Consider the following 17,916-nt stretch of genomic DNA (forward strand, 5'->3'; position numbering starts at 1 on the left):
ATTCCATCCAATAATTATAGTGTCAGTTGGACAATCCCCAGGCACAAATAAGCAGGAGCACTCTGGAAACCAAAACCAAATTGTTTAATATAATAAAAAGTATGAGGGCACACTTGGAGGTCCCAAATCTATGAAATCAAAATTGAAACCTCAAAATGGTTAAGTTGGAGAACATGAAAGCAAAATGTTATTGAAAACTGAAAGAGGGAAAACTGAATAAACATCCCACAAAATGAGAAATAGTGAAACTCAAGATTGTAGAGTTATCCGTTGAAAGTGTTAATAAGTGGAAATGGATCCAGTGTGTTTTAAACTTATTTTTGGTGTTTTTGCTCAAAAAAAGGGAAGGGGTTTAGCATCATTTAAACTACAGTCATTCTTTAAAAATGTGTGTGAGATAAGCAGGCTGTAAGTATACATAGAAACATGTTTATATGTACTTTTCCCCAAATAAGGTCTCTACATTGCCCCCGGAAACATTCTTTTCTGGCCTGATAAGTAGCTGTTTTTCTTCTGCTACTTTTCCTTTTGGCCATTGCTCTACTTGTGCTTTGACTTGCATTGGGAGAATGGAGAGAGCAGTGCGTTCTGCTAACCTAGGAAGTACAAAGTGGCTGGAGGTGAGAAGAAGGGAGACTTAGTAGGTCTGAGAGTCCAGTTAGGAAAGGGATTAGGTAATATTGTAAGAAAACTAACTTCTTATACAACCGACTACGGGGCTGGGGTTCTCAGCATCTTTTTTTTTTTTTTAAATGGAATTGAAAATTGAAAGCCCTAAGTGGCATAAAACAATGTCTACTTGAGAAACAAAGTGAAGGCATGTTATGATTATGTAGTAACTAGGAACTAGTACTGTATTGATACTAGTATTGGTTTTGTTTTGGTTTAACAACTAGAGGGGTAATTCAAAAAGGAGAAAAAGTAAAACAAAGTTTCCTTGTGTGCAAGAACATTTCATGGGTTCTTACAATCATTTTGGTTGCAGAGGGTGGAAGGAAAGCTTAATTGAACTTTCCTTACTCCTGACTTAGCCCAGTTTCTCCCCTGCAATATTACCTTTTCTTTCTTGGGTTGGATCTTTATTTTACTTGATTTATTTTATTTAATTTTTATAAGGAAAAAATTTTACATTGTAAAAATTCTAACAATATGTAGATATCTATAGTAAAGATGACAATTCTGTAGTGTGTTTTCTGTGCATATATCAATATGATTTCACATAAATGGGATCATTGTTCAATAATTTACTTTTTCCACCTAACATTACATTATGGACATCTTTCTTTGTGTGAGATTACATAGAACTATCTCATTATTTCTAACAACTCTGTAGTATTCCATTGACTGAATAATTTCAAGGTGTTTAATGGAATCCCTTTTGAAGAATAACCCCTAGATATTCTGGTGATAACACTTAGGACTTTTACTTGTGATACTTAGTCCATTTATATTTGATGAATTTACTGGTATATTTAGGCTAATATTTGCCACCATACTATTTTTTAAAAAATTTTTTATTTTTTAAAGGATACTTTGATTACACAAATATCATATAAAATATATAGAGGATCTCCATCCCGCTCCCCACACATCCCACATTTTCCCACATTAACAACATCCTTCATTAGTGAGGTACATTCATTGCAATTGATGAACTCATTTTGGAGCATTGCCACTAAATATGGATTAAAGTTTATACTGTAGTTTATACTTTCCCACCCAATTCTGTAGGGTATGGCAAGATATATAATGACCTGCATCTGTCATTCCAATTTCATTTAGGACAATTCCCAAGTCCCAAAAATGCCCCCATATTACACCTATTTTTCCCTTTCCTTGCCCTCAGAACCTCCAGTGGCCACTGCCTCCACATCAATGATATGATTTCTTCTATAGCTAAAATCACAATAAGTTTATAATTAATACCAGTAAGTCTACTTTAGTCCATAGTTCATTCCCCAATCCTGAGGATTCTGAGATGGTGATGTCCACTCCACCTCTAACTGAAAGGGGGCTATGATCCCATGGGGCTGATGGATGGGGTCTCTCTTGCTTATAGTTGTAGACTCTCTCAATTCCTTGGTATGGTAGTTGTCCATCATCACCTCCTTATTACTTGTCTTGGGTGAGATCAATGAACTGGAGAGTTGGTGTTGCAACTCCATTGAGATTCAGGGCCCAGCTGGCATATGGACAGTCAAACGATTTAAGTCTCTTGGACATACTCATACCAACTCTAGTACTAATTATAGGTTCAAATAGAAGGACAGAAGCGTTATGTGTAGGGAAACCACAACTGAGTCCAACTCTGTCACACTGGGGAGCCTAAATTCCAAAGGAGGGCCCCAGGCAAGGCACCAAACTCCTGAGCTATCTGCCCTGACTATAGTGTCTGGCTGTCTCCATATCCCTCAGGAGCCCTGCTATTTGGGTTAGTATTTTGGCAGTCAGAGAGATCCTGCTGACACATGCATAAATGTAACCTCTGGAATGACCTCCCGACTCACTTTTAAGTCTCTTAGCCATATAAACTCCTTTGTCTTTACCTTTTCCCCCTTTTGGTCAACATCTTTTTCCAGTTTATTGCTAGTTGGTGCTAGTTGGTGCTGCTCCCTGGGAGTCATGTCCCATGCTGGGGGAAGGTAATGTATTTATTTGCTAGTTTGGCTTAGAAAGAGAGCACATCTAAGCAACAAGGAGGCTCCTAAGAGGCAACTCTTAGGCGCTCTATAGTACTAGGCTAAGTTTCAATTTCAAGAGTAAAGGTTTATATGCACAGTCTTCAATTCTTCAATATCAAGGGCCCATCAATGGACCATCCTCCTTCTCTAGTCATTGCCCCTGTACTTGGGGGATTCTTGCTGATCCATTAGAGAATGTGTCAGAGCACCCCAGGATGGAAATTTGATATTCCTTTGGTTATTGTGTGTATCTACACCCACTGTGATGATGTCCCATGAACATTTGAACGTATTTATATGTATGCCCAAGTGAGCTTCCTCCCACGTATTCCCCATCACTGCACCAGTGATCCTCCTCTGCCACAGTTGTAACCCTTCTGTGATCCAAAACTTCTTCAAAAATGAAGTCAATAAAATAGCTGAATACAATTAATAGGAAAATGAAATAATAATGATAGTTTTACAAATAAGAAATAAAATACAAAAAACTTTTAAATATTAAAAAAATAAAAATTTGGGATAATAAAAATTAATGAAAAAATAAAAAAAATTTTTTTTGACATATTGCTTTCATCACTATAAGATCTGTTGTCCTATATGTACAGTGACATTTTCTTCCATTTATTGCCCCAGTGTCTTACTTTTTTCCTTTTGTTCTCAAAGAAATTTTATTAATAGGTTCCAGAAAAGTCACGTACCAAATACAGGGGACTCCCATATATCCAATATCCACCCCCTTTCCCCTCTTCCCCTATTAATAGGATTTTATGTGTGGATGGTATGTTTGTTAAAATTGATGCATAAATGTTGAAACATAGCTACCAACTGTAGTCAATTTACATTATGGTTTATATTTTGAACCAAACACTTTTGTAAACTTTGATGCAATTCAACATGACCTGTATCCATCATAGCAAGATTATGTAGAACGCTTCCACTGCCTCCAAGATGCCCCCTGTTCCATCTATTCTATTCTTCCCTCCCCCCCCCCTCTATTTAACTTTAACTTTTTTCCCATGCTATTTTCTTTTCTTTTTTTTTTTTTAGAAAGCTTGTGTATTTACAAAACAGTCATGCATAAAACACAGGATTCCCACATGCCACCTCACCACCAACACCTTGTATTATTATGGAACATTTGTTGCAATTGATGATAACATACTTTACGTACTATTAATTAAAGCCCATGGTTTTTTTTTTTCCAAATTCTACTCAATTTATTCATTTTTTTAAAAGATATTACATTAAAAAATATGAGGTCCCCATTCGCCCCCCCCCCCACACACACAGTAACACTCTCCCCCATCATCATGTCACATTCATTGCATCTGGTGAGCACATCTCTGGGCATCGCTGCACCCCATGTCCCGTGTTCCACACCATAGCCCACACTTTCCCACGTTCCATCCAGTGGGCCATGGGAGGACACACAACATCCGGCAATTGTCCCTGGGGCACCACCCAGGACAACTCCAAGTCCCAAGAATGCCTCCACATCTCCTCTCTTCCTCCCATTCCCCGCACCCAGCAGCCACCATAAGCTCATGGTTTAATATAGGGTTCACTGTTTGTGTAGTAGAGTTCCATGGATTTTTAAAAAAATTATTCTGTTACCATATATACAATCCAACATTTCCCCTTTTAATCATATTCAGTTGTATATATTTCTGTGCTCTTAATTATGTTCATGATGTTGTGTTACCAACATTCATTACCAAAACATCTCCATCATTCTAAATAGAAACTCTGTACATTTTAAGCCTGAACTCCCTATTCCTGTCCAACCCCATCCTCTGGTAACCTATATTCTCAATTCTGATTCTATGAGTTTGCTTATTCTAATTATTTCATATCAGTGAGATCGTGTAATATTTTTCCTTTTGTGTCTGACTTATTTCACTCAACATGATGTCTTCAAGGTTTATCCATTTTGTTGCATATATCAGGACCTCATTTCTTTTTACAGCTGAATAGTTCATTGTGTGTTTATACCATGTTTTATTTATCTATTCATTAGTTGATGGGCACTTGGATTGTTTCTATCTTTTGGCAATTGTGAATAATGCTGCTCTGAGCATCAGTGTGCAAATATCTATTTAAGTCCTTGCTTTGAATTCTTTTGGATATATATCTAGTAGTCGGAATGCTGGGTCATATGGTAGTTCTATCCTTAGCTTTCTGAGGAATTGCCAAACTGTCTTCCATAGCGGCTGCACCATTTTACATTTCCACCAGCAATGAGTGTTCCTATTTCTCTGCATCCTCTCCAACACATGTAGTCTATTGTTTTTTTTTTAATAGTAGACATTCTAATGAATGTGAAATGGTATCTCATTGTGGATTTGAATTGCATTTCCCTGATGGCTAACGATGTTGAGTATCTTTTCTTATGCTTTCTGGCCATTTGCATATCTTCTTTGGAGAGATGTTTGTTCAAAACTATTTTTTAATTGGATTGTTTGTCTTTTTGTTATTAAGTTGAAAGATTTCTTTATGTGTACTATATATTCATCCTTTATTGGATATGTGGTTTCCAAATATTTTCTCCCACTGTATAGATTTTCTTTTACTTTCAGGAAAGAGTCCTTTGAGGAACAAAAGTTTTTTATTTTGATGAGGTCTCATTTATCTATTTTTTCTTTTGTTGCTTGTGCTTTACGTGTAAAGTCTAAGAAATCATTGCCTAATATCAGTTTCTGAAGATGTTTCCCTATGTTTTCTTCTAGCAGTTTGCAAGTTCTGACTATTATATTTAGGTCTTTGATCCATTTTGAGTTGATTTTTGTATATGGTGTGAGGTAGTGGTCTTCCTTCTTTTGTTTACAACTAGAGATCCAGTTTCCCCAGCACCATTTGCTGAAGAGACTGTTCTTTCCTGATTGAGTGGTCTTTGGCACTTTGTCAAAAATCATTTGGCTATAAATGAGAAGGTGGATCTCTGAGATCTCAGTTTGGTTCCATTGGTCTTTATGTCTGCACTTGTGCAATACCATGCTGTTTTGATTACTGAGGCTTTGTAATAACTTTTAAGACTGGAAAGTGTGAGTCCTCCAAATTCATTATTTTTCAAGATGGCTTTAGCTATTTTGGACCCCTAACTCTTCCATATAAATTTGATGAAGGGCTTTTCCATTTCTGGAAATAAGGTTGTTGGAGTTTAGACTGGGATTGCATTGAATCTATAAATTGTTTAGGATAGCATTAACATCTTAACAATATTTAGTTTTCCAATTCAGGAACTCAGAATATCCTTGCACTTAAACCTTCTTTGATTCCTTTTTTTAAACACACATAAACAATAAATGTATAGTGAAAGTTGTGAACTTACAAAACAAACATGCATATCATCATGCAGTGCTCCCATATATCATCCCACCACCAACACCTTGCATTGTTGTGAAACATTTGTTACAAACTAAGGAAGAGCATTATCAAAATATTACTAATAACTATAGCTTATATATAGATATATAGATATAAGTTTTTATAAAGGGTATTTATTTGGGGTAGGAGCTTACAGATACCAGGGTATGAAGCATAAGTTACTTCCCTCACCAAAGTCTATTTCCACGTGTTGGAGCAAGGTGGCTGCTCATGCCTTTGAGGGTTCAGGTTTCCTGGGTTCCTCTGGGTTCAGCTCCTCTGTTTTCTCCATAAGGTCAGCTGTAGACTATGAGGCTCTCTAGACTTTGCCTCTTTCCAAAATGTAGACTATCAGGTGAATGGCTTTGTCTTTTTCCCTGGGGTTTCTGCCAAGTCTAAGGAGCCATCTCTGTTCCTTGATGTTCTTCTTCTAGCTCAGATCCTCTCTTCCTGGGGCTTGCTTCTCTTTCCTCTGTGTGCTTACTTCCTGGGGCTCTGGCTTAAGGCTTCAGCATCAAATTCCAACATCAAAAAACCCTCTATAGCTCATATCTTAACAGTTGATGTAATTTTTTTTTTTTGGAAGAGTTTGTGCACAATTGGAGTTCATTCTTCTTGGACTGTTAGGTGGTAGAAGAATTTCCTTGTGAAACCATCTTGCTCTGGGCTTTTCTTTGTTGGGAGGTTTTTGATTGTTATTTCAATCTTTTAATTGGTTTGTCAAAATCTCTATTTTATTATTATTTTTTGAGTCAATGTATGTAGTGTGTTTCTAAGAACTTGTCCATTTCATCTAGGTTATCTAAATTATTGGCATATAGTTATTCATAGTATTCCCTTTGGTCCTTTTTATTTCAGCAGGGTCAATAGTCGCCATGTGGAGAAAGCAATTTATAGTTCTTTACTGTAATTGATCAGCTCTTCCTCCTGCTCTTCCTTGGATGCTGTACAATGGTCTCTGGAGTTTCACAACAGTTTCAAACAATTCCTTCCTGTTTAAGTTATTTTGGTGGAATGATTGAATCCTGGAGCTCTCTACTCTGCCATATTACCCAGATATTGCTCCTGTAACTTTAAATAGTATATGGTGTGAGGTAGCAGTCTTCCTTCTTTTGTTTGCAAATGGAGATTTCTCATCTCTGAACAATAACTGTTGATTATTGCTTTGATAAATGGGGGATGTAGTGTTCTTATACTGTCTCCCGCCTTTCTTCTTATTCTTCCTTCTGGTTTTTAAATTAATTATATTATTACTGTTTACCATCAAGACTTATAACATTTAGATTCTGTTTACCTTCTTAACAAAGTCATTTGAAGCCCCACATTCCATATATGTATTTTTTCTTTTGTAGCTCATGCTTTGTGTGTAAGGTTTAAGAAACCACTGAATAAACTACCATATAATCAGTAAATAGTGATCATATGATCCTATTTGGTTGCCTTTTATTTCTTTATCTTGCCTAATTGCTCTAGCTAGAACTTCTAGCACAATATTGGATAACAGTGGTGACAGTGGGTATCCTTGTCTTGTTCCTTATCATAGAGGGAAAGCTTTCAGTCACTCACTGTTATGTACAGTGTTAATTGTGGGTTTTTCGGATATGCAGTTTACCATATTGAGAAATCTTCCCTCTATTCCTATCTTTTGTTGTATTTTTTCAAAAAAGCATGCAAAATTTTATAAAAACCTTTTCTGTATCAATGGAGAAGATCTTGTGATTTTTCTTCTTCACTTTATTAAGTGGCTTATTACACTAATTGATTTTCTTGTGTAGGACCATGCTTGCATACCTGGGATAAAACCCACTTGATTGTGGTTTATAATTCTTTTTTTTTAAGATTTATTTTATTTAGTTAATTTATTTTTCCCCACCCCCTTGTTGTTTTTCCCTTGCTGTGTCTGTTCATCTTCCTTGTTTCTTATTTTATTTTATTTTTTTTTAAATCTTGGAATGTGTTTATTTCACCCTTTTTTTAAATAAAAACTTTCTATTTTAAACCAATATTAGATTAAAGAAGAAAGAATACACATTGCATAGATCATACAGTAGTCCCAAATCCCTTCAACCAGAATCCTCAAATGTTAACATCTCATATAACAATTGTATATATGTCAAAAATGAGAAATCAACATTTTACATCATTACAATAACTTGTACTAAATTACAGAATCATTTCACTTTCACTTTTCTTTTTTTACTCAAAATTTTTTTTAAATTATCTTTTTAAAAAGTTAATAAATCACACAGAACGTTACATTAAAAAATATAAGAGGTTCCCATATACCCCACTCCCACCCCATCAATTTTTTTACTTGTATTTTTTTTGAAGATTCATAGATCACAAAAAATGTTACATTCAAAAAATATAAGAGGTTCATCTTCCTTGTTTCTTTTGAAGGCACCAGGAGCCAAACCTGCGACCCTGATGTGGGATGTTTCTTCCTCTCCACATCTCTTGTTGTGACATACTGTTGCGTTAGCTTGTTGCACTTGGCTGTCACGTCAACTCACTGTCTTCTTTAGGAGACCCCGGGAACTTCTGCTTCCTGCTTTGTTGTGTCTCTCATTATGTTTTTTCTTCTTGTGTGTCTTGTTATGTCAGCTTGCTGCACCTGCCCATTGTGCCAGCTCTCTCTTCTTTAAGAGGCACTGGGATTCAAACCAGCAACCTCCCATGTGTTAGGAAGGAGCCTAGTTGCCTGAGCCACATCTCCTTCCCATAATTCTTTTAATGTGTTTTTGAATTTGGTTTCATGTATTTTGTTGAAGATTTTTACATCTATATTCATTAGAGATATTGCTCTGTGATTATTCTTTTTTGTAGTATCTTTATCTGACCTTGGTATAAGGGTGATGTTGGCTTCATAGAATGCATTTGATAGCATTCCTTCCTGTTCAATTTTTTTGGAAGAGCTTGAGCAAGTTGGTATTAGATCATCCTTGAAAGATTGGTAGAATTCACCTATGAAGCCATCTGGTCCTGGACTTTTCATTTTTGGTAGGGTTTGGTGACTATTTCAATGTCTTTACTTTTGATTGGTTTGTTGAGGTCTTTAATTTCTTCTAGAGTAAGTGTAGGTTGTTCATGTTTCTAGGAATTTGTCCATTCCATTAACATTGTACAGTTTGTTGGTATACAGTTGTTCATAGTATCCTCTTTTATCTCTTATTTCTGCAGTGAGCCACCAGTCTTATCCAGGCTGTTTTCCTTGAGGGCGGTAGATGTGTGCCATTCCTGGTCACAGGGCTAGTAACTCACTGTTTTCATTTTGGCTTCTTTGTCTCTCTGTCCCTCGCCATTTTAGACAATATGCAGTACTCCCCTGGTCTGAAGATTCCCAAAGCAGCTCCCTCAGACAGCTTTTTGTCCTTTATCCATTGCTTCTGTTAGAGAGTTGAGCCCTACCTATCTACTCTGATGCTACCCTCCTGGAAGTTCCATGGTACTACTTTTTCACTTAAATATTTATTCCTTATTTTGGTATACTGTGAAGGCCATTTTTTCCCCCAGATAACTTGAAGGGTTTGGACAGTGTTATTATTTTTATGAAGTCTGTGTTAGAGCACCTGGACGTATCCTATTAATTTCTCTTCTACAAATGACAGAGTGAAGTAATCTGTTTTGTGGTGAATGTGCAGCAAGAAGTGCCGATGGCGGAAGTGTGGTCAGATAGGAGCAAGATAAGTTATCTTGCCAAAAAGATTAATGGCAATTCAGAGGACATGGCCAATCACAGAGACCAGGAAGTAGGTTTGAGGTAGTAGTGAAGACCACAAAAAATGTAGTCTCAGGCTGGCCAGAGTTCCAAACCGAGCATCATTAGAGGGGATTTTAGCCTTATGGAGCACTCCAAGTGAGGAATGGTGTTTTTGAAGTCCTTGGGTTGTCTGTCTTTTCTCCTGCAGCAGCTATAGACTGCTTAGTTGGCTCTGTTCTTTGAGTTCAACAGGGGAACCCCATTTAGTCTGAGGCTAAGATAGTAGTTCTACAGCCTGGATGCTGCATTAGTATTTGCTTGGTTAGATTCTGACTTAATTGATTTAAGATGGGTCTTTAGCAACAGTATTTTGAAAATTTCTTAGGTGATGTGAACATGCAGCTAGGATTGAGCACCACCATTTAAAGCAATCAGTTGTAATTCCTTTGAGTTAAGGATTGTACGTACATTCCCACCAATAGTGAATAAGTGTTTGTATCTCTCCACATCCTCTCCAACATGTAGTTTTCTGTCTTTTTAATAGTGGCCATTCTAATAGGTGTGAAACAATAACTCATTGTAACTTTGATTTGCATTTCCCTAATCGCTAGTGATGATGAACAATTTTTATGTGTTTTTCATCATTTATATTTCTTCTTTAGACAAATGTCTATTCAAATCTTTTGTCCATCTTTTAATTAGGTCATTTGTCTTTTTATTGTTGAGTTGTAGCATCTCTTCATATATCATGGATATTAAACCATTATCAAATATGTGATTTCTCAGTATTTTCTCCCATTGCTAGGCTGCCTTTTCACTTTATTGAAGCACAAAAAATTTTAATTTTGAAGGTCTCATTTATCTATTTTTTCTTTTGTTGTGTGTGCTTTGAGTGTAAGGTCCGAGAAACTGCTGTCTACTACAAGGTGTTTAAGATGTTTCCCTACCTTTTCTTCTAGTATTTTCATGGTCCTGGCTTTTATATTTAAGCTTTGATCCATTTTGAGTTCATTCTTGTATAGGGAGTGAGCTAGGTGTCCTCTTTCATTCTTTTTGTTATGGACATTCAGTTCTCCCAGCACCATTTGTTGGAAGAGAGTGTTTTGGCCTGTCAACATGGGTTTGGTAGGTTTGTCAAAAACCAGTTGGTCATAGAGGTGAGGGTTTATTTCTGGACTCTCAATTCTATTCCACTGATAAATGTGTCTATCTTTATCCAGTACTACGGTGTTTTGACCACTGTAGCTTTGTAATATATTTCAAGGTCAGGCAGTGAAATTCCTCCCACATCGCTCTTCTTTTTTGGAATGCTTTTGTCTATTCTTGTGCATTTTCCCTTCCAGGTGAATTTGGTAATTGCCTTTTCTATTACTGTAAAGTAGGCTGTTGGGATTTTGATTGATATTGCATTGAATCTATAAATCAGTTTGGGTAGGATTGACATTTTCATCATATTTATTCTTCCAGTCCTGAATATCCAGTGTCTTTCCATTTGTCTAGGTGTTCATTGATTTCTTTTAGCATTGCTTTGTAGTTTCTGCATATAGTTTTGGTGCATCTTTGATTAAATTGATTTCTAGGTATTTGAGCCTTTGTTATTATTGTAAATGGAATGTTTTCCCTGATTTCCTCCACTGATTGTTCAATATTAGTGTACAGAAACATTATTGACTTTTGTGTGTTGATCTTGTATTGTATCCTGCCACTTGCAGAACTTTTTATTAGCTCAAGCAGCTTTGATGTAGACATTTCAGAATTTTCTAAATATAGGATCATGACATCTGTGAATAATGAGAGTTTTACTTCCTTTTTTCCTATTTGGATACCTTTTATTTTTTTCTTGTCTAATTGCTGTAGCTTGAATTTCTAGCACAATGTTGAATAATAGTAGTGACAGTGGGCTACCTTGTCTTGTTTGCAATCTTAGAGAGGAAACTTTCAACCTTTCCCCCTTGAATATGATTTTGGATGTGGGTTTTTCACATATGCACTTTATCATATTGAGGAATTTTCTGTCTATTCCTATCTTTGTAAGTGTTTTGATCAAGAAAGGATGGTGGATTTTGTTTAATGATTTTTCATTATCTATTGTGATGATTGTGTGGTTTTTTCCCTTCAATTTGTTCATGAAGTATATTACATTAATTGATTTTCTTATGTTGAACAACCCTTGCATAGCAGGAATAAATCCCTTTTTTTTTAATATAAAGATTTATTTATTTATTCCTCCCCTCATTAATTTATGTTTACCATCAGCTCTCTGTGTCTGTTGATTGTGTGCTCTCTGTGTCTGCTTGTCTTCTTTTAGGAGACCCCAGGAACTGAATCTGGGACCTCCCATATATGAGGGAGGCAACCAGTCACTTGAGCCACATCCATTCCCTGCTTGTTGTGTCTCTCATTGTGTCTCTTCATTGTGTGAGCTCGCCATCACAGCTTGCTGTCTTTCTTGTCTTCTTTAGGAGGCAGGTGCCCAACTGCTTGAGCCAACTTGGTCTTTTTGTTGTTGTTGTTAAGATTTATTTTATTTATTTCTCTCCCCTTCCCCCCGATTGTCTGCTCTCTGTGTCCACTCGCTGGGAAACTGTGTCTCTTTTTCATTACTTCATCTTGCTGCATCAGCTTTGCTTTCTGTATGTGCAGTGCCACTGTGGGCAGCCTGCACCTTTTTTCACCCAGGGTGGCTCTCCTTGCAGGGTGCATTCCTTGCATGTGGGGCACCCCCACACGGGGGCACCCTTGTGTGGCATGTCACTCCTTGTGTGCAGCAGCTCTGCACATGGGCCAGCTCACCACATGGGTTGGGAAGCCCTGGGTATTGAACCTTGGGCCCTCCCATATGGTGGACAGATGCTCCATCAGTTGAGCCACGTCCACTCCCCCCTCCCCCCACCCCCAACTTGGTCTTGAAGTATAATCCCTTTGATATGCTTTTGGATTCTATTTGCAAGTATTTTGTTGAGAATTTTTGCATCACTGTTCATTAGAAAGATTGATCTGTAATTTTCTTTCCTTGTAGTATCTTCATCTGGCTTTGGTATTAGAGTGATACTGGCTTCATAAAATGTGTTGGGTAATTTTCACTCCTCTAAGTTTTTGGAAGAGTTTAAACAGGATCGGTGTTAATTCTTCTCAGAATGCTTGTTGAATTCACCTGGTCTGGCCTTTTCATTCTTCTGAGATTTTTGATGACTGATTCAGTCTCTTTAAATATGAATGGTTTGTTGAGTTCATGGATTTCTGGTAGAGTCATTGTACATTGCATCTGCATTTTCTAGATATTTGTCCATTTCATCTAGATTTTCTAGTTTATTGGCATACAGTTTCTCATATTATCCTCTTATGATCCTTTTTATTTCTCTGGGGTTAGGAATAATGTCTCCCCTTTCATTTCCAATTTTATTTGCATCTTCTCTCTTTTTCACTTTGTTAGTCTAGCTAAGGGATCAATTTTATTGATCTTCTCGAAGAATCAGCTTTTTTCTTGTTGATTTTCTCTACTGTTTTTTTTTGTTCTCAGTTTCATTTATTTCTGCTCTAATTGTTATTGTTTCTTTCTCTCTGCTTGCTTTGGGATTTGTTTGTTTTTCTTTTGCTAGTATTTCCAGTTGTTCAGTTAGAGCTTTGGTTTTAACTCTTTCTTCTTCTTTAATATAGGCATTTAGGGCTATAACTTTCCCTCTTAGTATTGCCTTACTGTATCCAATAAACTTTAATAAACTGTGTTCTTGTTTTTACTCATCTCAAGATATTTACTAATTTCTCTCAATTTCTTCCTTGATCCACTGATTGCTTAGGGGCATATTGTTTACTCTCCACACATTTGTGAGTTTTCTGATCTATTATTGATTTCCAGTTTAATTTCATTATGATCCTGAGAAGGTGCTTTGTATAATTTCAGTCTTTTTATATTTATTGCTGCTGGTGACCCATAATGTGGTCTATCTTGAGAAAGATCCATATGCACTTGAGAAGAAAGTATAACCCTCTGATTTGGGATGCAACGTTCTGTATATGTCTTTTTGGTCTAGTATTCATCATATCTTTCAAGTTCTCTGTTTCCTTGTTGATCTTCTATCTAGTTGTTTTATCTAATGATGTGAGTGGTGTGTTGAAGTCTCCATCTGTTATTTCAAGGATACCTTTAGTTTTGCCACAGCTTGACTTATGTACTGTGGGGCACCCTGGTTATGTGTGTAGCTATTTATGAAGGTTACTTCTTCCTGGTGGATTATCCCTTTTATTAATATATATTGGCCTTCTGCATCTCATATAACTTTTTTGCATGTAAAGTATGTTTCATCTGATATTAGTATATCTATCTCTGATCTTTTTTGGTTATTGTTTGTGTGGAATATCTTTTTTCAAACTTTCGCTTTCAGCTGAATTGTATCACTCTATCTAAGATGAGTCTTGATTCTCTTGTAGGCAGCATTAGGATGGTTCATTTTTTTTTTTAAATCAATTCTGTCTGCCTATCTCTTTTGATTGGGGAGCTTAATCCATTCACATTCAATGATATTACTATAAATACTAGATTTGCTTCCACCATTTAATTATTTGGATTTCAAATGCCATATATTACGTTTGTCTGTATTTTTAATCTTTTGGTTATCCTTTTTGCTAGTTCTGCCTTCTACCCTCTCCTCCAAATCTCCCTTTCTCATCTTTTTCTTTTGTGCTGTAAGGCTCTCTTTAATTTTTCTTGTAATGGTGGAGTCTCTTCTATGAACTCTCTCAGTTTCTGTTTATTTGTGAATATTTTAAACTCACCTTCCTATTTGAAGAACAAGTTTGCTGGATAAAGAATTCTTGGCTGGCAAATTTTCTTTTTTATATCCTAATTATAACATACCACTGTGTTATTGCCTCCATGGTTTTGATGAGAAATCTGCACTAAATCTTACTGGCATCCCTTGTATGTGATGGTTTGCTGTTCCCTTGCTGTTCTCAGAATTTTCTCTTATCTCTGATGTTTGACCTTCTGAGTAGTATGTGTCTTAGAGTAGGTCTATTGGATTTATCCTGATTGAGGGACACTGCACTTCTTGGACATGTAAATTCATGTCTTTTATGAGAGTTGGTAAGTTTTTGGCCATTCTTTCCTCAAATACTCTTTCTGCCCCTTTACCTTTCTCTTCTCCTTCTGGAAGTGCAGTGATGCCTATCTTGTGCTTTGTGTTATCATTCAATTCCCTGAGCCCCTGCTCAGTGTTTGCCTTTTTTTTCTTTGTTCTTCTTTCAACTGTTCAGTCTTCTGCATCACTTATTCTTTCTTCTATCATTTTGTGTCTACTGTTGTATGCCACTAGTGTGTTTTTTTTTAAATATATTTTTATTATACAAGTTGTGAACTTACAAAACAATCATGCTTGTGTGTAGAATTCCCATACAACAACCCTTCACCAACACACCACAATGTGGTAGAACATTTGTTAGATTATGAGATAATATTATCAGACTATATCACTAACTATGATCCATAGGATATATTTGGCATATGTTTTCCACACTTCCCTATTATTAACACAGTACATCTTTGGAATTGATGCAAGAATATTGCAGTATTATTGTTATCCACAGCCTAGAGGTCACACCAATTATATTTTTCCTATGTCTTTCCACATTTCCACTGCCCTGCAATAGTGACATACATCCATTTTAGCTCACAGAAGGATGTTCTTGCATTTCCACTATTAATCACATTTTCACCCATCTTTGGGTTCACTTTATTATTTAGCCCCTGGATTGTTCTCTAGCTTTCTTTCAATTGACATTTACATCCCTAGACTACCCTTTTCTGCCACAATCCCATTTATAAACCAGCTGATACTCACTATATGTGTTACCACCAACTCTATCAATTTCCACACATTTACATTCAAGTTAATTAAAACTTCTACATACATTAAACATCTGTACACCTTCACAGCTCTCCTTTTATCTCCTAATAATCTATACTTTAGGTTTTAACAGCATTCATTTATTCTTTATATTTAGTTCATATTAGCAAGACCATACCATATTTGTCCTTTTGTATCTGGCTTATTTCACTTAGCATAATGTCTTCAAGATTCATCCATGTTAACATATGTGCCCCAATTTCATTTCTTCTTACTGCAGCATAGTATTCCATCATATATAGATATCACATTTTGTTTATCCATTCATTGCTTGATGGACACTTGGGTTGTTTCCATGTTTTGGCGGTTATTAATAATGCCACTGTGAACATCAGTGTTCATATGTCTGTCCGTGTCATAGTTTTCAATTCTTCTGGATATATTACTAGTAAAAGAATTGCTGGATCATATGGCAGGTCTATGTTTAGCTTCTTGAGGAATCGCCAAGCTTTCTTCCACAGAGGCTGCACCGTTTTGTATTCATCACATATTCATCAACTGTGAAGGTATGTTCCTATGTCTCCACATGCTCTCCAGCATTTATTGTTTTCTTTTTTTTTATATAATGGCCATTCTGTGCAGTGTGAGATGATATCTCATTGTTGTTTTGATTTGCATTCCCTAGTAGCTAGTGATATTGAACATTTTTGGCCATTTGTATTTCCTCTTTGGAGAAATGTCTTTGGTCCATTTTTAAATTAGATTCCAGCAGTAAGCATCCTCCAAACTTGATTTTCCATTTTAAGATGTTTTTGGCTATTCAGGACCTATACCCATCCATATAAATTTGATAATTGTGTTTTCCTTTTCTTTATAAAATATTGGTCAAATTTATATTGGATTGCATTGAATCAGTATATCAATTTGAGTAGAAATGACATCTTAATGATATTTAGTTTTCCAATTCATGAGCATGGAATGTTCTTCCAATTGTTTATGTCTTTTAAATTTCTTTTAGCAATGCATTGTTGTTTTCTGAATACAACTGGTTTACATTCTTAGTTAAGTTTATTCCAAAATATTTGATTCTTTTAGTTGCTATTGTAAATGGAATTTTTCCTGGACTGCCACCTTAGATGGTGCATTATAAGTACATAGAAATACTAATGAATTTTGCATATTGATCTTGTATCTTGACACTCTACTAAAATTATTAGCTCTAGTGGCTTTGTTGTAGATTTTTCAGGTCCCAGATCATCTCATCTGCAAATAGCACAAGTTTTACTTCTTCCTTTCTGATTTATATGCCTTTTTTTTTCTCTTGCCTGTTTGCTCTAGTTAGAACCTCTAATACTGTATTGAATGAGAGTGGTGACAGTGAGCATCCTTACCTTGCACCAGATGTCAATGGGAAAGTTTTCATTCTTTCATCATTGAGTACAATATAAGCTGTGCGTTTTTCATATGTGGCCATTATCATGTTGAGGAAATTTCCTTCAATTTCTATTTTTGTATTTTTTTAATAAAAAATGATTCTGTATTTTGTCAAATACCATTTCTGCATCAGTTGATAGGATCATGTGTGATTTTTCTTTGATTTATTCATGTAGTATGTTATGCTGATTGATTTTCTTGTATTGAACCACCCTTGTATATCTGGTATAAAACCCATTTGATCATGATAAATAATTCTTTTAATGTGTTGTTGGATTTGATTAGCAAGTATTTTGTTGAGAATTTTTGCATCCATATTCATTAGGGAAATTAGTCTGTGATTTTCTTTTTTTTTTCTTAATATCTTCATCTGGTTTTGGAATTAGGGTGATACTGGCTTCATAGAATGAGTTTGGTAGCATTCCTTCTTGTTCAATTTTTTGGAAGAGCTTGAGTAAGATTGGGATTAAATCTTCTTTGAATGCTCAGTAGTACTCATCTGTGAAACCATCTGGTTTCACAGGGAACTGAACCCTGGACTTTCTATGTGGAATGCAGGTGCTCAACTGCTTGAGCAACATCTGCTCCCTGTCCCTTCGGATTTGTCAATTTTTGCATCATATACTTTTGGGCATCCTACTTAGGTGCATATACATTTATGATTGTTATTTTTCCTGGTGAATTGCCCCTTTTATTAATTTATAATGTCTTTCCTTGACTCTAATAACAATTTTGCTTCTAATGTTTATTTCATCTGATTTTAATATAGCTACTCCAGCTTTTTTTTTTTTTTTTTTTTTTTTTGTTACTGCATGTGTGGAATATCTTCTCCCAGCCTTTTACTTTCCTTTGGTCTAAGGTGAGTCTCTTGTAGACAGCATATGGATGGTTCATA

At 35.9% G+C, this 17,916-nt stretch overlaps 1 protein-coding gene across 6 annotated transcripts in view; it reads left to right on the forward strand.

Annotated features, from left to right (window-relative positions):
• The window catches only part of ATG10 (autophagy related 10), a 381,492-nt gene that overhangs the window by 111,389 nt on the left and 252,187 nt on the right, over positions 1 to 17,916 (forward strand). The window contains exon 1 of one of the 6 annotated variants that reach the window (XM_071208844.1): positions 545 to 620. The exons of 4 other annotated variants lie outside the window; for them this stretch is intronic. In XM_071208844.1, coding sequence (XP_071064945.1) covers positions 570 to 620 — 51 coding nt within the window. In that variant the 5' untranslated portion in view covers positions 545 to 569. Of the gene's footprint in view, positions 1 to 544; positions 621 to 17,916 lie in introns of those variants that run through there. One more of the 6 variants, XM_071208847.1, reaches the window with a different exon arrangement.

This window comes from Dasypus novemcinctus, chromosome 2, assembly GCF_030445035.2.
Source record: "Dasypus novemcinctus isolate mDasNov1 chromosome 2, mDasNov1.1.hap2, whole genome shotgun sequence".
Classification (NCBI taxonomy): domain Eukaryota; kingdom Metazoa; phylum Chordata; class Mammalia; order Cingulata; family Dasypodidae; genus Dasypus; species Dasypus novemcinctus.